We start from the raw sequence: 26232 nt of genomic DNA on the forward strand, positions 1-26232 counted from the left end.
TTTTTTTTCATCTGAAAATGACTTCTTTCATTACATTCACTTCACGCGATTGGAATTTTGGATTGGATTTTCTCAGCTGTGGACGATTTAAGAATGTTTGATATAAAGCAGTGGTTCTCAACCCGCGGCCCGTCACGAATTCAAATGCGGCCCGCACCACATGCTGAATTAAAAAAAAAAAAAAAAACTTTATCAGTTTGTAAAATTTTATTTTTTACATCAATTAAAAAAAAATATGCTACTAATGAAATATAAGCCATATCCTAATGTTTTTATGTGAATTCTTTTTCTTCATATATTATTTTCAGACATGAGCAGACTTACTGGCATAAGCATTTAATGAACACATACAGCGCGCACTTTGGCAGAATTCAATACAAATAGTCATCAACAGCCATTGGGTAAATTGCGCATCAGAATGGACAAATTGTTTTTTAAGGGAGAAAAAAAAGAAATTCAAAAAATGCCAGGGAATGAACATGTACAAACTGTGAATAGTCGCAGTATCAGTATTGAAGGAGAAGTGCTGGATTTTCGTTTTTTTTGCCCCGCAACTCACTTGAAGAAGTTCAGGCAAATAGAAACACCATACACTACGTAGCAATCCTTAATTGAAGAAATGTGGCAAAACATCTCTGGAGAGAACCTCATATTATTAAATTCAAAGTGCTTTCCATATCTGGATCAAAATAAGGCTACATTTGTGAACGCACATTTTCTGAAATGTTGCACGTCAGGTCATGCAAGCGTGCATCTTAAAGACAGTCAGATGTGCAATAATTCTGGGCAATTGCAGAGCGAACCATCAGCCTGCGCATTCAGAAGTATAAATTGAAGAAGTCTGCGTCCGCGCTGGCCGTGTACGCGTCCGGATTGCTCATGCGGAAAGTATAACACAGGCGTTACAATCGCAACTTCTTTGTGCTGTTACTCCTTTCAAGCTGAATCTCACAAAATTGGTCAGCTCCCGACAGCATCAGGTGTTTTATTTATGGGGAGTAGAATTGTTTATTTCAATGAATGTAATAGATTATGTATCATAATATTTAGGCTATAATATTATAAATCAGGTTGGTTTGTATTGGTGACGTAATATGTAAATTATATGCGTGCGGCCCGCGAGACTTGCACTTAGACCATAGTGCGGCCCGCTGGAAAAATAGGTTGAGAACCACTGATATAAAGGTTGCTGTCCCATTTTATACAGGAATTGTTCATTTTAAAAAAATCAAATTATATTGTTAGTTCTAATTATATTGTTATCACAAGTTCTTTTAGAACTTTTTTTTTACTTATAAACTCCTTGAGAATTTAAAGTTAGTTTAATAGTATTTAAATTCAAGTTTTAAAAAAAGGTTTTAATTGCTTAAATTATTTTTATTAATTAATAATATGTTATCATGTTTATTCTTGTAAAAAATACGTGTTTATTCTTTAAGAAAACAAGGGAAAAAATAAGGGACAATCCGAATATTTATTTTGCTTTACCTATTTATGTAGGCTACAATTATTCAAAAAAAATAAATAAATAAATAAATAAAATAATGTCATTAAAAAATACCATTGGCCTGAGTGATTTTGACCATTACAGAATTGTGGCTTTAAAGATTAGTCATTTAGGTGGTAAAAATACTGTGAAATTAATAATGGCATGGATTTTAGAGCATAACAACTGAAGGTTTATGAAACATTAGCCAATAAAGCATTTTTTTTAAACATCGGAACTTAAAGTTGTGAACTAAAATATTATTTCAACCATACAGCATGTGAATAAATAAAATGCATACTTTTCATAACATTTCATTATTCATAAAATACATAACGTTTCTGGTGTTTGGATTTGTACTTCAATATAATGAGCTCCAAGTTTAAGCCCTAGACTAGTTTCTCTCTCTCTCGCTCTATGAAATACGTCTTCCTTCTGTTAGAATGAATGTTTTCCTGCTTGCTAAATGTTGGGCTCATGATCAATAAGTTGTATTCGCCTCAATCTGATTCAGTAAAGTCAAACCGCAGACAGTGAAGCTGCATCACTGAGCGCGAGTCCCGCGCGCTGTGAGGCGGGAACAGAGGATTCTGCTTGGTCTTAAAGCCTTCCGAAAACACCCACGATCACAAATTACAATGATTTTCGTAAAATAATGATTCATTATTAATTGATGATTTGTTAGTATCATTATGGTCTTGTGAAAATAATAATATGGGCTGTGAGAAAATTATGAATACATACGAGTGCAGGCATGTTTCAGCCCAGTAACACACATTCCTCAGAGCCAAAAAACAGAACGAATTCTGTTCAGCTGGAGGGGGTTGGGTTTTGGGTAGTTATGCATGGCTTGTGGGGGTCGAGATAAAGGTGTGAATTGCTCTTTCATATGGACAGTGTCTTATGAGGCTTTCACTTGCTGAACTGGTTTATATAGGACTGTTGTTTTGGTTATATTCACAGTGCTGGCTCTCTCCGGCGAGAGAAATGCAACATTCACAGATTACACAATTCGTTTTTGTTTAAAAAACATTTCAAGCTTTCTGTAGATATATTTTTATTTTATGTTATGTTAATTACGATATTATGTTAATTAAAAAATTATAAATTCATTATCAGGAAAAAATTAAAGTGATGAGATGGCGCCTCCCTGTCATTAATGCACATTAATAATTTTTGCACAAACACTTGAATATGAGCTTTGTGGTTTTCACCCGCTCCAAGAGCGCTCCATCACGAGTACAATTCATGCCAACAGCCCATAATATAACTGCATTTTCAGCAAGAATTAATGTTAAACATATTTAGCTTGATCAGAAGGTTACAATGACTGCAAGAGTCGAGTGGGAGGTTAAGAGTTTGTCTGTTTCTTTTACTGATTATTTTCGGGTTAAAGCATGATTTAAACAGATTCACACTCAATCGCTTTTGCAATAATGCATTCAAACAAATGTAATCTTACAGTGCTACTACATTATCAGCATGCTATCTTATTTTGAATTCTTGAAGAAGTTAATCGATCTGTTTAGATAAAATAACTGACAGAGACAGTACTGTTATTTTCATCACGAACAAAATTTTCACAGCAGAAAGCAGCAATTAAAGATGTAATGCTTACAATGTTATTAGTTTGGCATGTGATATAGGGAAAAAAGTTTACACAAAATAGCTTAAGCCGCTTTGAAACTCTCCGGTTATTGATTATTATTATTATTATTATTTTATATGCTATGTTATGAACATAACATTTCAAACATATTGAAATACTTTATTCATGGTGTGAAGGCGGAGCGTGTTTCTGGTATCAGTGCGCGCGGAGGGGAAGTTGTTGCTGCTCACAGACTCTGCTGCGAGTGAGAGAGATGTTTCACCCGATGAAATGAAGACGACCGCGGGAGCACAAGCACAGCACATCCGCCAAAAATCAACCTGCAGCAATGCTCGTTGATCGACTCGCCAAGCTTTACTTTTGTAGGTCGCATGGCAGTAAATAATTCGAGAATATGACCACGCAGTCAATACAGATATTTAATGAAAAAACATTAAAACAAGCAGGGTTGTAAAATAAAACAATAAAAAACGCACGCCAGGTCTACGTGCACGTACGTGCACAAACTGACAGTCACCATAAGCTACTACTAAATATCGTAGAAACATAGTTTTCTGTAAAGTTGCTTTGCAACGATTTGTATAGTAAAAAGCGCTATACAAATAAACTTGAATTGAATTGAATCTTCGGTTGAGGCAGAGTTAATGGACATGAAAGAGTTAAACTCCTCTGTAAAATAGGATATAAAATTATGATCAGCCAAAATTAATTGGTGAAATCTCCAACTATTAGATTTAGTATTTTGGTTCCCAAATGAGTATTCGGCAAAAACTGCTGCATGGTCGATTATAGATATATTACCTATATGGCAAGACATTATATGCTGCAACATATTTTTTGGAGAAAATAAATAATCTATCATAGTATAGAACAGTGGTTCCCAACCTTTTTCCTTGGGGCCCCCCTATGTACATATTTAACAATCCGTGACCCCCCCCCCCCCATATATATATATATATATATATATATATATATATATATATATATATATATATATATATATATATATATATATATATATATATATATATTTTAGTGCTGGGAAAAAATTAATCGCATCCAAAATAAAAGTTTTTTTTTTTGCATAATATATATGTGTGTACTGTGTATAATTATTTTGTATATATAAATACACACATATGCATGTTTATATTTTATATATGTTTTTATTTATATATAAATTATTTATATTTATATATAATATAAATTATGTATAAATGTATATACATGCAAAAAAATTTAAATTAATACATATGCGTGTATTTATATACAAAATAATTATACACAGTTCACACACATATATTATGCAAACACAAACTTTTATTTTGGATGTTATTAATTTTTTTCCCAGCACTAATATATATATAGGGGTGTAACGGTTCACAAAATTCACGGTTCGGTTCGATGCGATACACTTGTGTCACGGTACGGTTCGGTACGTTTTTGATACAGCAAAAAGAAAGAAATGCCAGAGAAATTTCCTTGATTTCTTTTTTTTTTATATTAAAACTAACATAATAAAGTGTGATATTTTTTACTTTGAGTAATTATGGAGCTATAATTTATTATTCTTATGTGTATATAAAACAAAACAGCTTCTTGGAAAAAATGAAATTGTAGTAGTTATAAACCAAGGTTTATTTTATTTCAGATTAACATTTGAGGGCAGCAATTGTATTCATAATGTCAAAATAAAACCTACGTAATGTTACTTGAAGGCATTATAACCTACTATTCCTTCCTAACTTTCATGGTTGCAGTAAGTGTTACTTCAGTAAATCCATGGTGAATGTTGCAGATCTGGACACTGGATAGTTCATTCACGGCACAATGTTTCTTCCTGGTTTCCACGCGCTGTTTGATCCGTTAATAACGGAGAAATGTGAATGTTTCTCTCTAGATCTCGCAGCGATGTTATTACTTCTGTGGCAAATTCAAATGCTTTCTTTACTGAATCTCTTATTAGCGCTGTGTAGTAACAGCATCGCATGATCACGATCGGCTCGCGCTGCACTGGTCCAAACTGATAAACGGTCCGTCAACCACACAATAACGAGCAGTTTCGTTCCGCTTGCATTATGTTTGCCATTTGATGTTGGGCACTGTTGTGGTCGCGTCGGCGTCTCTTACATTATGAGCGCGCTTGCCACGCGCAACGCGCCTACATTTGAAATAACGAAATTGTAATTGAAATTGGCATTGTTAGCATATGATTTTTTAAAAACTTTGAAAAAATATTTTTAGATAAAATTATTAGTAGAACATTTTATGCATCTTTATTCACCTCAAAGCATATCCGCTCCCGCGCCCCCCCTGTGAACTCTGGCGCCCCCCAAGGGGGTGTGGACCCCAGGTTGGGAACCAATGGTATAGAAGCTATGAACCCTACAGAAAAAAAGTATACTCCTGTTCTACAGGATGGCAGGCCATCCAAATATCTACATATTCAAATCTTCACGGAGAGCCTTAAAAGTTTTAGCCTGAGTTGATAATAATGATTTACCTGTTAGGAATTTATCTATAATGTGGCATAAATGAAAATTAAAATCTCCCCAAATAAACAGTGTCTTAATTCCCCTAATTTGGCAAACGCTGTAGTCAGAAAATCGCCTGGGTGGCCAAAGGGCCAATAAATGTTAATAAAAGCAATTCCCATTCAAGGGAACTTCGAACTGTGTGTCCTCTAGGGGTCGCTATGGGGAACACCTCGTTGTGACCCATTGCTGAAGCATACAATGCAAAAACACGATCAAGTGACTTGCGACAACCCCTGAGGGCCTTCAGCACCTTTTCCTTTTTGGCGCCTAAACTCTGGAATAACCTACCTAACATTGTTCGGGAGGCAGACACACCCTTGCAGTTTAAATCTAGATTAAAGACCCATCTCTTTAACCTGGCTTACACATAACATACTAATATGCTTCTAATATCCAAATCCGTTAAAGGATTTTTAGGCTGCATTAATTAGGTAAACCAGAAACGGGAACACTTCCCATAACACCCGATGCACTTGCTAAATAATTACAAGAATGGCATCTACGCTAATATTAGTCTGTTTCTCTCGTATTCCGAGGTCACCGTAGCCACCAGATCCAGTCTGTATCCAGATCAGAGGGTCACTGCAGTAACCCAGATCCAGTACGTAACTAAGACGGCACCTAGAAAGGACCTCTACAGCCCTGAAAGACAGCGAAGACCAGGACAACTAGAGCCCCAGATACAAATCCCCTGTAAAGACCTTGTCTCAGACGACCACCAAGACAAGACCACAGGAAACAGATGATCTTCTGCACAATCTGACTTTGCTGCAGCCTGGAATTGAACTGCTGGTTTTGTCTGGACAGAGGAGAATTGGCCCCCCAACTGAGCCTGGTTTCTCACAAGGTTTTTTTCTCCATTCTGTCTCCGATGGAGTTTTGGTTCCTTGCCGCTGTCACTATTTAAACTGAACAGAGATGACATCACTTAATTCAATGGTGAACTGCCTTTAACTGTCATTTTGCATTATTGACACACTGTTTTCCTAATGAATGTTGTTCAGTTGCTTTGACGCAATGTATTTTGTTTAAAGCGCTATATAAATAAAGGTGACTTGACTTGACTCTTTTTCATCTTCACTGACCGTTTTGTTTGAAGCTTACAGTGTTTAGGAGTGCATATTTCTCGCCAGAGGCTTTGCTATGATACCGGCAGTTCACACGGCTCGCATGCTATGTGTTTGCTAAAGAGCAAGTGCGTTCTTGAGATTTGCTCTGCTGTGCTCATTATGAGGCAATTGCGGGGAATGTATTTCACCATTTACCCTAGTTTGTAGAAGGCGTATGCATGAGTGCGTTTGCCTCTTGTGGGAATAGCGATGAATTCGCTGCAGCAGTTTAGTTAATGAATTGGAGCGTGTAACCCTTACCGTACCGGATTTCAGAAAGTGCGCAGAGTCTTGCGTGCACACTTACCACCATATGGATTCAGAAAATACACAGAGCTTAGCATGTGTACTTAAAGCTTCCTAAGCATTGCAGAGTTGCCGAACAGACTGGAAGAGGCAAGCTCAAATACAACCCTCTGAGGCGAGGGGAGCACTGCCTGAGACAACCTTTTTTCAAGAAGATTCTCACAAATGCCACCTGAACTTCCCACTTGATGTGTCAGCAAGAAGGGATATCCAGGTGACCAGGACGCCCATCAGGGGGACCTGGCCAGACGTACAGGAAATTCTTGCAATGCTGTGCCAGGGGCCTGATGATCAAGAAGGCTCCCGCAGAAGCCTATGACCTGGCCGCATGATCCAGGAAGCTGGAATCAGGGCTGTCATACCAGCTGGACATAATATCAACTAGTAAGGAAGTCGAGCACCTGGTTCTGAATCCAGCCCGAAATAACACTGCAAAAAATCTCACAGAGGATTATAGACACATAACCACCAGCAAATTTATATATATATATATGTGATAGCTTAGCATGTTACTGATCATTTTAATGGGTCTCCTGTAGTAAAGCAATTTGTACCCCCTCCTTTTTTAAAAAAGTTAAAACTTTTCTTCTATTAATAGGTGTATGAATACCATTAACATTCCATGTACACACTTTAAACTTTAGCATTCTAATTGTATATCATACATAATGTAGTCCAAATGTACAATTTGAACGATGTGGATGTCAGCCAAACAGACAAGTGAGCCAAAATTAAAAAGCCAAAATTAAAAAAAATTTCACACTTTACCTCGCATTGCATAATGGGAGCCCCAGTGAAAAGAGGTCCCCTAACGACAAAAGGAAACGAGGAAATATCCAACAAATTTAAACTCGCACCAGTGTATACTTATCTGGAAAGCCTACAATCTACATTGGGCAATCAAGTATTACCAACAGGCTCCGCATCCAGTGAACTTAGAACTTATATGTGACTGAAGTAGTGCAGAAGTAGTGCAAAACAAGTACGGAAAGTGCATTCAGTCAATTTTTATTTAGTGCATGCAATTCACAATTTAGACTGCAACTGGGATAAGTATTTTATCTTATTTATTTTACAAGTTTTTTTAGCTAAGAAAACAAGTCTGTCAATTGGTTTTAAGAGAAGCTCTGTGGCATGAAACTATGTTCCCACTGACACTAAAAATTCCTCTTAGCTGGGGAGCTAGTTGCTGAAGCACATAGCTATTTTTTATATATAAATATATATAAATGAAATTCCAAAGACTTTTGCACTCTCTCTGTCTATATTATGAAAACTGGTAAATTTAACAGTGAAATTCCCTAATAGTAATCCCAAATGGCCATTGTCTATGTTTCTCTATTCAAACATCAGTGGCCGAGTAAGTGCATTTATTTAGCAATCACAATCTTAAACAATACAGTCAAGATCTCATGAAAGAACATGGACCGGCTAAACTACGCTTTCATTAATTAGATCGCTAAACTCCAGCTTGTTAATGTTTTCAGATCATCGCCGGCTGCGCTTCCGCAATGAGTAGTCCGCAGTTACATGTTCCTTTTTTGGACATTCGGCGCATTCTTTTGGGAAAGTTTGCTTAAATATGAAATATTAGATATTATTGCTTACATTCGATATATCGCCCAGCCCTAATTGTAATAGCAGGAAACTCAGCAAAGAGACACTACCGCTCAACTACACACAGCCTCCCTTCAAGCCACCATCTTGAAAACCCCTTAAACTCTATTGTAAAACACACACCAATAAAGAGAGAATAAGAGTATACCACTAAGAAGTCTAGCAGCTGCATTTTGGACTTTAAACCTTGAGTTAAGCTGCCAGAGAACTACTGGTGAACGATCAATAAAAGTAAACATCTAAAGACCCATGGTATGAAATATCTCTCATAGACACATATGATACATGATGAGTTATATGTCATGATGATTAATACTTAGGGTTATAGGTTTGCTGAAGTCAATAACTGCAGTGACTACTATATCAAGCACCACAAATGACATTGCACTAAATTTGCTGAATGTCTTACCCAGACTCCTCTCCGGTGTACCTTTCCACAGTGTAGATGAGGTCGTTGTGCAGGGTGATGAGGTAGCTGACAAGGGCGGTGGAGCACAGGCCCAGGCCACTTCTTTGTGGCAGCAGCACCTGCATGTCTGCGTCCAGACCCAGATCCTCTTGAGTGTAATCATTCGGCAGCTTTATATCACCTGACACAAAGAGACCATCTCATGCATCACTCATCAATGGAAAAAAATAACAGTCATCTGTCAAATTAATGCACCGTAGTCTAAAGTGGAAAGAAAGTGTTCATGACAGAGGAAAGAATAAGTCTGTGAATGCTTGTAAATATTTTGATTTCTACACTTAACTTCAATAAAATACTCAATTTGAAATACTTTTCAATACTTTGAAAAGTACAATGTTTAGAGTTATTAGTTAATTCAGACTGTGTTTGTCTACAATTGTGACTTGATGAAGATCAGACAATATTTTAATTAATGCAGTAATCCAGTTATTTAAACAAACTTATGCTTGCCATTGTAGGTAGGAGATGGTTTACCTGTGGTAGTCAGTGATACCCTGATTTGGTTCCAAGTTGATATAAAGATTTTTATGCGCTTTTCATACCAAGTAGCGAGTGAAGCTGTTGAATGAAAACATGGCACAATCACTATTTTTGCAATGAAAGTAAACTTGATTATTAGAGAAATGGCATATGCTTGCAAGACTGCTGAAAACATTTGTGCTTAAAATGGGCAAATCAATCATCGACAAGCTTACTGAAATTATTAACAACAATGTAATGATCATTGACCAATCATTAATATCTCCATACTGACTCAACACTTTCCCCAAGGCAATCATCAATAATATGGTGGTACCTGCTTTCTGATTTTGCAGGAACTCTCCAATAGTGTTGTAGTTTAGCTCTGTCATGTTCTGGAACTTTTTTACCAAATCCCTCTGGAGAACCAAGATGTCTGGAAGGAACCGCACCAACCGTAGCTCTGCTTCCTGAAATATACAGCTTTACAGTTGCTGTTTTCTCAAAATTTTTCCACTCTGTTTTACAAATGCAGATACACCCACCACTAACCAGCATGTTTAAACTAAATAAACTATGGCTGGTCCTTCATATGTCAGTAAGACTAACATCAAAGTCAACCATGCTAATAATCAAATGACTGTCTGCACAACATAAACAATCGGTCTAGAAAGCAGGCATCATGAAATACATACTCTAATTGTTCAACTAATGACAAACACTCTGGTTGATATATATCTTACCCTCTGAAGGAACCTCCAGAGCACTGGCAAGGTGTCCCGGCCATTGTTTTGCTCCACAATGTGGGTCAAACTCAACATCGAGAGCTTCCTTCTGCAGCTCCAGATGGATGAATTATGGATGAGGGAGTTCTGGGGCAGAGAGCGAAGGAAAAGCCCTGGCTCCCCAAATGTCAACTTCATTACTGGATTAGAAGACACTCGTTCATCTTTCCTGATGAAGGAGTTCACTTCCTTTAGCTGATGCTCCAAAACCTGAGAGAAAGATCAAAGAATGGAAATAATCCGTTAATCTAAGGGTTAATATAAATATCCTACTACTGAGGTCCTTAATGCAACAATTAACACATTTTAAACATTCAGGTTTCACTTTTTGTTAGGTCCAGTGTTATAAAACAACTACTTAACAATGAAATTTGTTTTTAACTGTAAATACATTTGTAGATCCATTTCCATTGCTAAAGGCAATGAAAAAGAAGTGAATAAATTGAAAATCAAACATGATTTACACACTAAAACTAAGATGCAAAAAAAGTTGCATAATGCATTCTGGGTTCTGTGATGTACTAAAAGATGACATGTTGACCTTCAGCTGGTTTGTGATGACATCAGTATTCATGGCATTTTCCCATCCATTTCTTGTATCTTTAGTGGATAGGTTTGGATCATAAGGAACCGGCCCTATTTAGAATATCAAAATGTTATATTTCTAGAATATCTGAGGCAGGAGATCAATATGGCAAGTGACAAATTTAAGATGAGTTGTGGGACTCTTACACTGGCTGGTCTGATGGGGATCCAGTAGACTGTGGATGGTCAAATGAATTGAACTGACTGTATCATCCAGCCCTTTGCCTAGAGCTCTGCTTAGTTGCTCCATGTCCTTCAAAAGATGGGCCATCAGGAATGGGCCAGGATCCAGAACAGCAGGCTTGATGATCTGCTTGTAACTCTTAAGAGAAACATGCAAGAATATGGGATGAATATAATTAAAGGTGCTTGAATGTTTTTAAGTGTTTTTGTTCATGTTTTTACTATCACTCTCTGTTGTATAAAGTGATAAAATATGACCTAATTCCCACCATATTTCTGATATTATCGATCAATCTTAACAGATTAATTTTGATAATTCACTTTTATTTTAAATCCGTGAGTGCAGTGCAGCAGCTGCATTGCGTTAGCTTGTCATTAGCATTTTCTTTTCTCCTCTACTCAATCGCTACTCTCTCTCGCTCCAGTTTTTCACAAGTTCTCAAACAACTGTGGTAAGAACATTTCATCACGGTGAGTAATGGCTTCCCCTGCTATTGTTATTTGCACCTCTTGCCACATGTACAGTTTATCTATCTCTGTCGCTGATGAGGGATTCACATGTGATAAATGCAGGGAAATAGTTAGGCTAACAGAGAAGATTTCAGAATTAGAGACACGCACCCAAACTTTAATTGAGTACAGTAAGAATGTTAGGGCTCTAGATAGGGCTTTGGATGAGTCTAGCTCAGGGATTCCTGTATATTGTTCGGTTCCGGCAACAGAGCCCCTGCAGCAGGGCAACTGGGTGACAGTAAGGCGCATAGTCGCGGGTCAAAACATCACTCTTCTATTCCAATCAAAACATTAAACAGGTTCTCCCCACTCAGTGATGCACCCACTGAGAAACCTGATGAAAGTGGTCTAGTTATTGGTGATTCTATTGTATGGAACATGAATATAGAGACACCAGCCAGCAAAATCAAATGTTAACCCGGAGCCAAAGAGCCTGACATCTTGGCAAATTTAAAAGTGCTGGCTAATGCTAAAAGTAAATACATTAAGATTGTTATTCATGCCGGCACTAATGATGTTCGACTTCGCAGTCGGAGATCACTAAAAATAACATTAAAGAGGTGTGTGAACTTACAAGCATGATGTCAGACACTGTAATATGCTCTGGTCCTCTCCCTGCTTAACGTGGTGATGAGATGCACAGCAGATTGTCATCACTCAATGGCTGGATGTCTAAGTGGTGCCCGCAGGTGCCTGCTAGCTGCCTCACGTCACAGAGGTCAGTTAATTCTCAGCACATAGAGACTCTTTCACCTAGATATCACACTATAGAGACTGTGTCTGTTCCCCGAACAAGAAAATACAAAAGACGTCCAAACCAATTTAAGAGTAACAATTTAATTTAGATTCAACAAATAAAAAACAGATGCAATATGGATTAACAAATGATAAAGCTTGGCTTATTGAATATCAGATCCCTCTCTACGAAAACACTTTTTGTAAATAATATGATCACTGATCATAATCTAAATGTGGTCTGTTTGACAGAAACCTGGCTAAAACCTGATGATAACATTATTTTAAATGAGTCCACCCCCCAAGATTACAGTTTTAAACATGAGCCGCGTCCAAAAGGCAAAGGGGGAGGTGTTGCTTCAATTTATAACAAAGTTTTTAGGATTTCTCAGAGGGCAGGTGTAACGGTGGCGCGCCCTAGTGACCTTTTGGTATCTATTTCATAGTTCGGGCACCAACCAGGATTTTGGCCTGTCACCAAATAAATGTCTAAATACCGTGATAACCCAGGGAGATTTTTAAAAACACAGTTACACAAAAACTAGATGGATTGCTTGTATGTTAGTTGATAGAAGACAAACAACAACTTGCAGTTTGAAAGAATTCATTATTATATATATATTTTCCCCTCTTTAAACACAATTCTGGACACAAATCAAAAACCCATATAAACACAGGAGGAAAGGAAAAAAACAAACAAATGATAATAAAAAATAATAATAATAAATAGAAAAACAATTGTAAACGACAAGGTTTAATAAACGACAAGGAGTAGACGTCAAAGTAAACAAGATGAGCAGATCCGAGGCATTCTCTTCCAAATTCTCTTCCAAAACACTCATCAGCGGTCCAGAAAAAACAGGATTAGTATATATTTTTTTCTCTTGACCAACCAAAGTCATAGATATACTGAAAGGGAAATTAAATGAAAGTCAGTCATATAAATCGGTCACTTAAAGCGACTCGCGAATGTGTGGTTGAAGAGTGTGCGATTACGTGCGTTAGTGTGTGAACAATATCGCTGACCATGTCTGGCAGGGAAAAGTTCATTGGGAGGCAGTATTTTCTCTGGATTAGCAAAACCCAATGGAATGACGATCTTGTGAGTTCCTTCAGCAGTTCCTCACACTCTCTGCAGCCTGGTGAATCTTTATTTCCGCACTCACCCTGACCTAATACAGCGTGCGTCTCACTCCCGCCGATCAACTCAGGTAAGAATCGCGTCCATTGTGTGGTTTGCTCACCTGCCACTTAGCGTTTGAGTTTACCATTTCCCCCCTTTTTTCCCAGCCATTCTTCCTTTATATAATTTCGACTTAATTGTTTCACATCCCGATATGGGCACGGAAGGGGCAGATTTTCTTTACACCACCACACAGGTTTCAAATATAACTCATTATAACATTATCCAGAGAAACCAATGTTTTTTTAATTCTACTTCTTGTTACAAGTATGGTAGAATCATAACTTCTACCACAAAAGAATGCATTTGTAAGTTGTCTTCCTGATGTATCCGAATTCCTTAGCATATCCAAAACCTCAGAATAACTTGATGATGTAACAAAAACTATGGACTCTCTCTTTTCTAGCATTTTAAATACAGTTGCTCCTTTACGCTTAAGGAAGGTTAAGGAAAACAGTCTGACACCATGGTATAATGAGCACACTGGCACCCTTAAAAGAGCAGCCCGGAAAATGGAGTGCAGCTGGAGGAAAACAAAACTAGAGGTATTTCGTATTGCTTGGCGGGAAAGTAACCTATCCTACAGAAAAGCATTAAAAACTGCTAGATTTGATTATTTTCTTCTCTTTTAGAAGAAAACAAACATTACCCCAGGTATTTATTCAATTCAGTTAGAGATGTTCCGATACCCTTTTTCTCTTCCCAATACCGATACCGAGTACTGATCCGATACCTGGGTGTGTATCTGTATATACAGCTGTATATACTATTAGTCCTGTGTAAATTGCTAGAATTATTTTATGGTGTGACTTATCCCTTAATAAAACATGAACAAATACATGGGGAACTACTGTATTTATTACGGAATTTTTATTATCTGACATGAATTTGACAGTAATATTATTATTGTTTTGTTATTTGGGCAGTTATTTTGGGCAGCGTTCAAACTTTGTTTTTGTGAGCAATATTCATATTCATATTCATGCGTATTTTTGGATGTTAATATTATGTATGCGCATTTTTGAATTGTGAGTTAAGTCATGCTGCAAGCGAACTCATTCGGCACAAAAGCCAGCTGTTCAGCACATTAACAGTTTCTAAAAATACCTAACAGTATAGTCACGGTTATTTTAATAAAAGTAAACTGCAGTAAATGTTAAAAGTCTCCTGTTAAGAGAAGACCAAGATCTCTCTGCAGTGAGAACATTTTAATATAAATAACCTGCCTATTAAAAAGACGAAGAAATCTCTATTTTTAGTGCAATATGTAAATCTGAACATGAGCGATGTTCCTTTGGTTCCTTAGTAAGAAGGCCATGTAATTACATATCATTATTGAATTAGTGGTGAACCACAGTGATATTCAAAAACATAAACGATAAAACTCCTGGTCTAAAATTGGCTTAGCTACCCGATTGTAAACCTAAAACATTTAAATCATAAGTGCTATTTTGATAAATGTGTATGGGAGGCAACAGATGGACAAATCCTGTTGTTAATAGTTGTGTGTTTGGCAGTGAAGGGATCCTGCCTCAAGCTCTTGTAATATAGCACCGCAAAGGTCATAAAACCTTTGTCTGTTTGTTTAGTTGTGATTTTGATGCAGAAAATCAGCCTGACAAACGATCAGATTCTAAATCATATTGAAGTTGGCTGTAATTCAGCAGACTAAACACCAGAGGGCGGCCATTATTTAGAAGTTTCAAGTTAAGCCCTGCCTTCTGATTCCAGTTTGCATGAGTGCAAGTACGCCATCTCATGGCCGTTTAAGATAATGCAATCTAATTGCTAATCTCTATTCCCCTGTGATTTATTGAATTACCGGTCTAAATTCTCAATAATTATTTGCATTTACAGCTTTGCTCGTGCAAATATTATTTCAGGTTAGACAATTTTTCCTGCCTTTGACTGTTCACATTTACTTTGAATTTGGTTCAAACATGATTTGATTTAGAATTTCATTGTTTAATAGTGTAAATTAAGTGTCTCAGGCCAACCACTGATTGACCCACTTATAAGGAAGTAACCCATCTAGTGGCAGTCTCCTGTTAAGTCATTTCACAGTTTTCAGCTCTCTGATCTCTCTCTTTCATAATTATTAATGATACCTTACTGTTATCATTGGTTATTATAGGATATTATTCAGATTTTACTTTTAATTCTTCTTACATGCTTATTTTAAATTTCGATTTAAACCAGTTTTGAATTTTTAATTTGAATTAAGTTTTCTGCTCACCAGGTTAAGCACAGAGAGGGAGTACGCCCCGTTGTGGTGAAAACCAGCTACTTCTTCTCCCGTGTTTCATTCCTGTCTTTTTCTATTTTGATTTTAATTCTTTTTCTTTTTTCTTTTGGCTTAGGTTATTTTGATAATTACCAACATTATCATAATTCCCTTTTTGTTTTATCATTATTAGGTAAAGCTGTGACCTTTCATTTCTACATATATATTTACTCAGTTGATGTTAAACAAACCAAACCTTAATTCACTTTAAGTTTCCTTTGTTCATCCTTTGTGTATTTGATTGTAGAACTCCCTTGATGATTGGACAGTCATCTCAGGTTTCCAGTGAGCAAGGGGGCCGACCAGCGTTACCAACACTGGCTGTGAGTGAAACTCGGTTCTTCTTTATTTCTGTCTATTGCGGCACGCAGTGGAGACATCAGCAGTGCAGCCGACACAAACAATGCAATCTCTGGGAACAGAACCTAATCCGGGGCCTAAAACGAGGGCCACTCTCTTTTAAGAGAGGGTTCTAGGGAACGCCCAATTTTGCAGTGCTGTCTGGCGGTTGACATCTTGGTGTTGCCAGGTTGTGTTAAAAGTCACAAGCTGTTTTAGAGGGCGCAACGCCAGAGTAACAGAGGGCCGGGGACTGCGGTTGAGTGTTTGGGAGCGCCAAGGAGGCTGACCGCGCCGCTGGTTTCCACCCAGGTGAACCAAATGTGATAAAACCCATCCACTTATTATAAGGCACAGAATATTAGATATTCCCCCAGATATATGTTAAGTGTTTGGTCCACTTTTCCTCTGTAAGCCACACCCTTTTCCTAGGTCTCTTACTCCCATAGCCACACGTGCTGTAGACCCTAGCAGAAACTCTTGCAAAATGTAGCAGGCTTAGCCCCTTTATTCTCTTCCTAACACTTCCAGAGTTCTTATTCATTCCATTTCATTGCAGACCAATTTATTTGGTGTTTTTGTTTTCACTGTGCTCTTTCCTATCTTCACCTTTTTCATGCTGTTGTGATTTTGTTTCTTACAGTTCACCAAGAGACCCCAAGGAGAGCTAAGTAGTAAAGCGACAACCGAGCAGCCGGTGTCACCAGGTGACCCATGAGGCTACCCCCTGTCAAAGTCTCTATTTTGGGCCGACCCTTAATTGGACCCACCTAACTGTCTAACTGTCTGCATCAGTTAGCCGAAATTCTTATAGACGGCATAGCCCGTACGATAGCTCGTTAGCCAGAGAACAAACTTGCATTGGCCTCTTTGTGTGTGTGCTGTGTTTCTCTCGTCCGCAGTGAGCCAGGATGTCTCGTTCATCCAGTCCCGCAGTCCCTTGTGGTCAGCTAGTGACATTTATTTATGAACATTTATTAGAGGATAAACCCCATGAGATGAATCATCTCGTTTTCATGGGGGTCCTCAAGCTGGAGACGATGATGACCCCCTTCCTGCCCAAGGATGCCAGTAACCTGCAGCACTTGAGCCAGAGACAACTGGACACTGAGATTAACCAGCTGATGGCACATGATCCGACGCAGAGCTACACCCACGAAAAACTTGCATGGATCAACGGGACCCTAGCTCACCTCCTCATCGCCCAGGCACGGATCAGCAAAAAGAGCAACCACGACCTGGAGCAGGAAGCCGCGACTCTAAGACTTCAAGCGGAGGAAGCCCTAAAGTATCAGGCCCACACCCAGAGCCATCTAGATAAGCTACTTCTCGAGACCCAAGACCAGCACGAGAAAGAGGACGCCACAGATCCAGAGCTACAGAAAGAAGTAGAAAGACTTCAAAATGCCCTGGAGAATCTTCGTCTGGACACAGATCAAAGAGAACATTTGGAGAGAGAAGCCCGAGAGGGTCTCGAGGCAAAGCTCTGACAAGGTGAAGCCCTCCTTGAAAGGGCTGAAATCAAACAAAGAAAGAGATGCTAAAGCAAAGGCCTATGAAAATCACCTGAAAATGTCCCGAGCAGAAATTCATGACCTTACGCAGCATAAAGACTTACTAAAAGATGAAGTTGACATTGTTCACAGAGAACTGAAACATTCTTACAGACTGCAAAGTGAACAGAAAGAGGAAAAACTCCACAGAGTTTCCCCTGGCCAGTGAGCCCAAGCCTTTCAGCCAAGAACTTCGAGCTGAAAAAGGGGGTGAAAGCCTGCTTTTCAAAATGTCACCAGCCAGCCTCCATGAACCCCTGAGGAGGGAAAACCCTTCCAGAAAGTCCTGGTCACCAGCCACGGACACATAGCTCCCAAAGAACTGGACAAGCTGGCTAGGAACATCCCTACGTTCAAACCAGATCCTGCAGGAGACCATGACATTCACGCTTACTTACAAGACATAGACTTCACTTACAAACTGTCGCTGACGTAACCACTTGGGACAAACTGTACCTGCTCAGAATTACGTCCAGTCGTGAGGTACGCAGCTTCTTAGACCGTCAACCAGAGACCGTCAAATCAGACGACCAGCAACTGCGAAAAGCTTTGGTGTGTGAATTCTCTGATCCAGAATCAGACCAAGGGCTAGTAACCACAATGGACCTCAAGCAAGGTCGACTTGAAACCCCACCAAATTTCTATAACCGACTGCGACGTTCTTACTTCGGAGCACGAAATGAACCAGGCATGGAGGAAGACTTTAACTTCCGAACTTTGTTTCTTCGAAACCTCCATCCTACTGTCAGCCACCATTTGGGAGTGTTAGCGTGCCCACGTAGCATGTCAACGCAACAGTTACGTGACTTAGCACATAAGGCTTACACCAAACAAAAGACTGTGTCAGAAAAGGCTGTAAAACACCCAACTATTTGGATTCCTATTCAGAGTTGACCCTAGAGGGCGCCCAACAGCACCACAGTTATAGACCCAGCAACCGAGAGTCAAGACCGTTCCAAGCCAGCAGAGGACAGCGCAGTCGTGGTGGTGGTGCCCGTCCGAGGCACTAGAACGACCGCTCTGGACCGGCCCCGCCCCTCCCACAACCAAAAGGGGGGAGCCACCTGGGAAGCCGGCCGGTGACCCAGAAACAGCCGACCTCCAGCCTCCAGAACACCAAGCCCAGAGAGCCGGGAGGGGGAACACTCTCAACGTGATGCTTGGAAACTCAAGGCTGAACCCACATCTAACAAGGAAAGTGCAGCCACGTCCGAAGCTGCAGAACTTCTGAGTGTACTGAGAGAGTTCCTTCAAAAGAAACCTCGCAAGGAAGACAAGAAGGATAAACCAGACACAGCATGACTAAACCTTATGCCTGAAACCAATGCCATTCCCGACGTCTCCACAACTGAACCAAGTACACAGAACACTGTTTTTCAACCACAAACTATTGAACTAGCTGTTGCATCATCAAACAACAGCAACACCCACTCAGTTCAGTAGACGTCTGCACCTCCTGACCAAGAAAGCATCCTCCCTTACACTGAGGTGCCAGAAAGTGCTGTTTTGGTTATCTGTACCCACAACAAAACATACAAGACATACCATAACTGCTTATCGATCAACACACAAGCCCCAACACCAAAACTCCTGGGGAACCTGATCGAGAAGGGAGTGTCTCGGAACCTCTACCTAACCATCACCTTAGAAAAGGAAATGAGACTCGAAGCCCTTGTGGACACAGGCTCAGACCTCACGTTGATATCGGCTCAACTATTTGATAAGCTCAAATTTGAAGCTCAGAGACAGAATCGAACTCTTAATTTTCACACTTGCGAGCTGAATGTGCAGTCATACAGCCAAAATGACATCCAGCTCAGAAATGTAGCTCCCATCCACCTGACCAGCGGTCCTATGAGTCTAGTACATCCTATTTATGTCTCACCAATGAACAATTATTCATTTCTCATCAGGAAAGACTTGCTAGATCGCTTTGAACCTTTACTAGACTTCAAACTGCTGAAAGTCTGGGCTCAAGTGCGAGAACCTCTTCCCCTCCAGCCACACAGGTTTGAACTATGGGAACACTTCCCATAACACCCTATGTACTTGCTACATCATTAGAAGAGTGGCATCTACGCTAATATTTGTCTGTTTCTCTCTTATTCCGAGGTCACCGTAGCCACCAGATCCAGTCTGTATCCAGATCAGAGGGTCACTGCAGTCACCCGGATCCAGTACGTATCCAGACTAGATGGTGGATCAGCACCTAGAAAGGACCTCTACTGCCCTGAAAGACAGCGGAGACCAGGACAACTAGAGCCCCAGATACAGATCCCCTGTAAAGACCTTGTCTCAGAGGACCACCAGGACAAGACCACAGGAAACAGATGATTCTTCTGCACAATCTGACTTTGCTGCAGCATGGAATTGAACTACTGGTTTCGTCTGGTCAGAGGAGAACTGGCCCCCCAACTGAGCCTGGTTTCTCCAAAGGTTTTTTTCTCCATTCTGTCACCGATGGAGTTTCACTTCCTTGCCGCTGTCGCCTCTGGCTTGCTTAGTTGGGGTCACTTCATCTACAGCGATATTGTTGACTTGATTGCAAATAAATGCACAGACACTATTTAACTGAACGGAGATTACATCACTGAATTCAATGATGTACTGCCTTTAACTGATGTACTCATTTTGCATTATTGACACACTGTTTTCCAAATTAATGTTGTTCAGTTGCTTTGACGCAATGTATTTTGTTTAAAGCGCTATATAAATAAGGGTGACTTGACTTGACTTGACAGTAGTGATAATTTCGTCAGACGAGACGAGACGAAATATGTTCGTCAACAACCTTTTTTTCATGACTAAGACGAGACGATGACAAGACTGCACCACTGTCCAAAAATGCTGACTAAGACTAAATTAACATGCATTATTGTTGACGAAAAAAGACGAGACGAAAATGTTTTGCATAAAATAAAAACTAAGATAAAATCTCTCTTCATTTTCGTCTACAATCGTCTCTGCTTTTTCATCAACTGTTACGCCTTTAAAAATTCAGAACGAGTTTGCGGCTTCACGCTGTTGCTCAAGTTAGAAGTTACAGGTCTCATACTCCTGTTGCTGCCAGCCTGTGGCTGCAACACGAAACTGCTGAACACACAACACCTGAAGCGAACAAGAGTGACGAGCGCCGACGACATCTTATGTTGAAGGAAGAGGCTCGACATTTGTGTGTTATAGTTAGCAGCGGTCTGTTATCAAGAAATAAAATAGTGTGTGCGTAAAAATAATTTGTCCACACGCCGCTCAAAAAATACAAAATAAAAAAAAATTCCTGAGCGCAAGTCCACCGTCTAGGCAGGCTTTTTGTGTTAAATTATATTTCCTGTTGCTGCGCAGGCTCTTTTATTGTATATGACAGCTTATGTCCCGATGACCGGTCTTTGCATTACGATTAAAAGCAGTATCAATAAAGTAAAAAATTGTGATCAGGTTAATCATTTGTGAATGTGTCTCCTAAATCAGAATTTGAAAACCAGACACATTTAACATTTGCATCCAACAAAAATCATTCAACAAGTGTATTTTGTCAGGTAATTATGACATTTAACCAATGTTTGAGATATGTGAAACACTTTTTTTTACTGAAATGTTTATCAGTAATAATGTGTTATTTTAAAAAAAACACTATATTTTTTTTGACTAAAACTAGACTAAGATTAAAAGACTTTTAGTCGACTAAGATACCTTGAGTTTTCTTTTGACTAAAACTAGACTAAAATGACGAGACTTTTAGTCGACTAAAACTTGACTGACAAAAAAAGATATTTGAATGACTAAATATGACTAAAACTAACAAGGACATTTGGCACAAGACTAAGACTAAATTAAAAATAGGTGACGAAATTAACACTACTTGACAGGTCGCTGGTGCCAGACTGTCAGGCCACAAAGGTCACGGGAACTCCCACAGAGCCAGACTTTCAGGTCACAGAGGTCACGGGAATTCCCACAGAGCCAGACTGTCAGGTCACAGAGGTCACGGGAACCCCAGCAGCCAGCCATGGGTACACAGCCTCAACAACGAACCAAGGCCCAAGTTAGATCCTCTGTACCTTCAAGGCCACCAAAGACTCTGATACCTACTGCCCCAAGGTCAAGACCGAACTGCAGCTGCATGATATAACCACAACGGACAGTATTCTGGCCATATGGGCAGACAACTCAGCCATTAGTCTCTCACTATACAATGCAATCATTGAGAAGACACCGGACCTTCCTTATACCAGCAAGCGCACCCGTTTCCCTTTGAACTCACACCCAGCCTCTATGGTGTCTGCCAGAGGAATCTGCGCTTTGCACGTGAAATGGAATTATCGGTGCCTGACTCATTATTTCCTGGTCCTTCCGGATCTGCCCCACGATGTTTACATTGGAGCAGACCTCTTGATTCGTCTCAAGGCTCATGTGGACATTTTTAATGAAGTTGTATGGGCCCCATTGACTTTGCAGCCACGCGTTTCCATCAACCATGACAACCTCATGTCAGGGCAGACCATCCCAGAAGTCTGCACCTTAGTCAACGAACAAGAAACGGTGGTACCAGCTCACACTAAAGGGGTCACTATTCGGCTCAACATGAGATGTGGTCAAACCTTAAACCACACGCTGGGTTTCTTCCAACCCTCAATTGAATGTGTGGAACTCGGACTCACACTGGAAGCCACACCCCTCACTGAAGTGTCATCTCGTGTAGTCTACATCCTGTTCAACAACTGCATGGCAACTGACATCAACATTCCCAAGGCCTACCGGCTGGGATGACTAGTGAGCCATGACTTTCATTACTTTAAACTTGTACTACCTTTCATTGGGCCCATTCCACCTGCACTGATACCGAAAGGGAGTACAGACAGCACATTGTTCACTGCACCCTTCAAATTCATCGGCATCACATCTGTCATGTCAGTGACCAAAGACCAGGTGTGCAGAACGGAGCTGACCGAGGACCAACACCTCACAGTATACAGTCTCCCACCAGAACGTCGGTGAGACTAATGAACCTACTACACCTCTCAATACCAAACCGACTGATGTCACACGAACGGAGGAGCCTTACCCAGGTTTTGAATCTAAAGTGCAGCAAATTCTACAAGACGCTAATGCACTTCAGAGCGATACAGATCGTCAAGAACTCAGACAAGTTCTGTATAAGTTCAAAGAATCCTTCGCCAAAGACTCTTTTGACTGTGGTCTCACCAACCTCAACACGGTGCGCATCCCTACACACCCTGATGCTCCTCCCACTTTTGTCAAAGAGTACAAGATTCCCATCGCCTCACACGAACCAGTGCAGGAGATCATCGAGTCTATGCTTGAGAAAGGTGTCATCCGTCCATGCAACAGCACCTACTCAGCCCCCACCTGGCCCGTCCTCAAACCTAACGGCAAATGGCGACCCACCATTGACTACAGGAAACTGAATCAATAGGTGCCGCTGTCACAATGGCCCATGACCAAGCTAGAACAAGAAATACCCCGAATCAGAGGAGCCACAATCTTCTCTACACTTGATGTGGCCTCTGGACTCTGGACCATTATGGTGCACCCGGAAGAACAACACAAGCTGGCATTCACATTTGGCAACCGACAGTTCACCTTCAACAGGTGTCCGTTCGGCTACGCCAACTCACCAGCTGAATTCAACATCTTTCTGAACAAAGCCTGCCCAGACGCTAGAATGAGAGGTAACCTGATCTATGTAGATGATGTTCTCATGAAGAGCACAATGGTGGCTGACCACCTGAAAGAAATAGACTTTGTCCTCCACAAAGGACAGTGGTGCCGAACTAAGGTTAACTACGTGGGCCTGCTCATCGGATCCCAAGATATTGAACCACAGTCAAACCGCATTCATGCTATTCAAAACATCAAGCCTCCCACTAACGTCTCTGAGCTGCGGAGTTTTCTAGGGGTATGCAATTACTCTCGACAGTCGATCGAAAACTACTCAGACATTGCCAGACCTCTGACAGCTCTGTTAAAAAAGGACTGCCCTTTCGTCTGGTCGAAGGCTAAAGAACACGCCATGAAAGAACTAAAAAGACATTTATGCACAGCTCCATGTCTTGCTTTGATTCAGTGGACAGTGTTTTCTCTACTGGACAGTGTTTTCTCTACTTCCTGCTGGCCTTCTGTAGCAAATTGTAGCTCCGTGTAGCTGTTTTTATTTTATTTTTTTCTCTAGAATCTTTATCTTACTATCACTCTCTGTTTTTTAAAGTGGTAAAATATAACTTAATTCACACCATATTTCTGATATTATCGATCAATCTTATCAGATTAACTTTGATCGTTCACTTTTATTTTATTTACGTGAGTGCAGTACACCTGCAAAGCGTTAGCACTCGTTAGCTTGTCATTAGCGTTTTCATTCGAACCTATCGCTGTTTTCTTTTCTCCTCTCCCTCGCTCCAGTTTTTCACAAGTTCATCAAACAACCGCAGTAAGAATTTTCATCAAGCACGGTGAGTAATGGCTTCTCCTATCATTGTTTCTTGCACCTCTTGCCACATGTACAGTTTATCTATCTCTGTCGCTGATGAGGGATTCACATGTGATAAATGCAGGGAAATAGTTAGGCTGACAGAGAAGATTTCAGAATTAGAGACACGCATCCAAACTTTAATTGAGGACAGTAAGAATGTTAGGGCTCTAGATACGGCTTTGGATGCGTCTAGCTCAGGGATTCCTGTACATTGTTCGGTTCCGGAAACAGAGCCCCAGCAGCAGGGCAACTGGGTGACGGTGAGGCAGCGTAGTCGTGGGTCAAAACACCGCTCTTCTGTTCCGATCAAAACATTAAACAGGTTCTCCCCACTCAGTGATGCACCCACTGAGAAACCTGATGAAAGTGCTCTAGTTATTGGTGATTATATTGTACGGAACGTGAATATAGAGACACCAGCCACCACAGTCAAATGTTTTCCGGGAGCCAGAGCGCCTGACATCTTGGCAAATTTAAAAGTGCTGGCTAATGCTAAACGTAAATACAGTAAGATTGTTATTCATGCCGGCGCTAATGATGTTCGACTTCGCCAGTCGGAGATCACTAAAAATAACATTAAAGAGGTGTGTGAACTTGCAAGCACGATGTCAGACACTGTAATATTCTCTGGTCCCCTCCCTGCTTACCGTGGTGATGAGATGCATAGCAGATTGTCATCACTCAATGGCTGGATGTCTAAGTGGTGCCCACAGAATAACATAGGTTTCATAGACAATTGGACGAGCTTTTGGGGCAGACCTGACCTGTTGAAAAGAGATGGTCTTCATCCCTCCTGGGGTGGCGCCACTCTTCTCTCTAGAAATATGGCAAATAGTCTTAGTGTTTATACTTGACTAACTGGGGCCCAGGTCAGGAAGCAGACAGACTGGCTAAACCGACCGTCTGCTAGCTGCCTCCCGTCACAGAGGTCAGTTAATTCTCAACACATAGAGACTTTTTCACCTAGATATCACACTATAGAGACTGTGTCTGTTCCCCGAACTAGAAAATACAAAAAACGTCCAAACCAAGTTAAGATTAACAATTTAATTGAGGTTCAACAAATAAAAAAACAGAAGCAATATGGATAAACAAATGATAAAGCTTGGCTTATTGAATATCAGATCCCTTTCTACGAAAACACTTTTTGTAAATAATATGATCACTGATCATAATATAGATGTACTCTGTTTGACAGAAACCTGGCTAAAACCTGATGATTACATTATTTTAAATGAGTCCACCCCCCCAAGATTACTGTTATAAACATGAGCCACGTCTAAAAGGCAAAGGTGGAGGTGTTGCTTCAATTTATAACAACGTTTTCAGGATTTCTCAGAGGGCAGGCTTCAAGTATAACTCATTTGAAGTAATGGTACTTCATTAACATTATCCAAAGAAACAAATGTTAATGATAAATCCCCTGTTATGTTTGTACTGGCTACTGTATACAGGCCACCAGGGCACCATACAGACTTTATTAAAGAGTTTGGTGATTTTACATCCGAGTTAGTTCTGGCTGCAGATAAAGTTTTAATAGTTGGTGATTTTAATATCCATGTTGATAATGAAAACGATGCATTGGGATCAGCATTTATAGACATTCTGAACTCTATTGGTGTTAGACAACACGTTTCAGGACCTACTCATTGTCGAAATCATACTCTAGATTTAATACTGTCACATGGAATTGATGTTGATGGTGTTGAAATTATTCAGCCAAGTGATGATATCTCAGATCATTATTTAGTTCTTTGCAAAATTCATGTAGCCAAAATTGTAAATTCTACTTCTTGTTACAAGTATGGAAGAACCATCACTTCTAACACAAAAGACTGCTTTTTAAGTTATCTTCCTGATGTATCCAAATTCCTTAGCATATCCAAAACCTCAGAACAACTTGATGATGTAACAGAAACTATGGACTCTCTCTTTTCTAGCACTTTAAATAAAGTTGCTCCTTTACGCTTAAGGAAGGTTAAGGAAAACA

General features: G+C 39.9%; 1 protein-coding gene across 1 annotated transcript in view; it reads right to left on the reverse strand.

Moving 5' to 3' along the window:
* LOC132104442 (E3 ubiquitin-protein ligase rnf213-alpha-like) overlaps window positions 1-26232 on the reverse strand; it is a 133107-nt gene that overhangs the window by 35072 nt on the left and 71803 nt on the right. Inside the window, exons 59-64 of the mRNA XM_059510283.1 lie at window positions 11110-11284; window positions 10919-11013; window positions 10336-10587; window positions 9930-10062; window positions 9608-9691; window positions 9074-9254 (exon numbers count right to left, since the gene is read on the reverse strand). Of these exons, the coding sequence (XP_059366266.1) occupies window positions 9074-9254; window positions 9608-9691; window positions 9930-10062; window positions 10336-10587; window positions 10919-11013; window positions 11110-11284 (920 nt within the window). The remainder of the gene's footprint in view (window positions 1-9073; window positions 9255-9607; window positions 9692-9929; window positions 10063-10335; window positions 10588-10918; window positions 11014-11109; window positions 11285-26232) is intronic.

Source organism: Carassius carassius, chromosome 1, assembly GCF_963082965.1.
Source record: "Carassius carassius chromosome 1, fCarCar2.1, whole genome shotgun sequence".
NCBI classification, from domain to species: domain Eukaryota; kingdom Metazoa; phylum Chordata; class Actinopteri; order Cypriniformes; family Cyprinidae; genus Carassius; species Carassius carassius.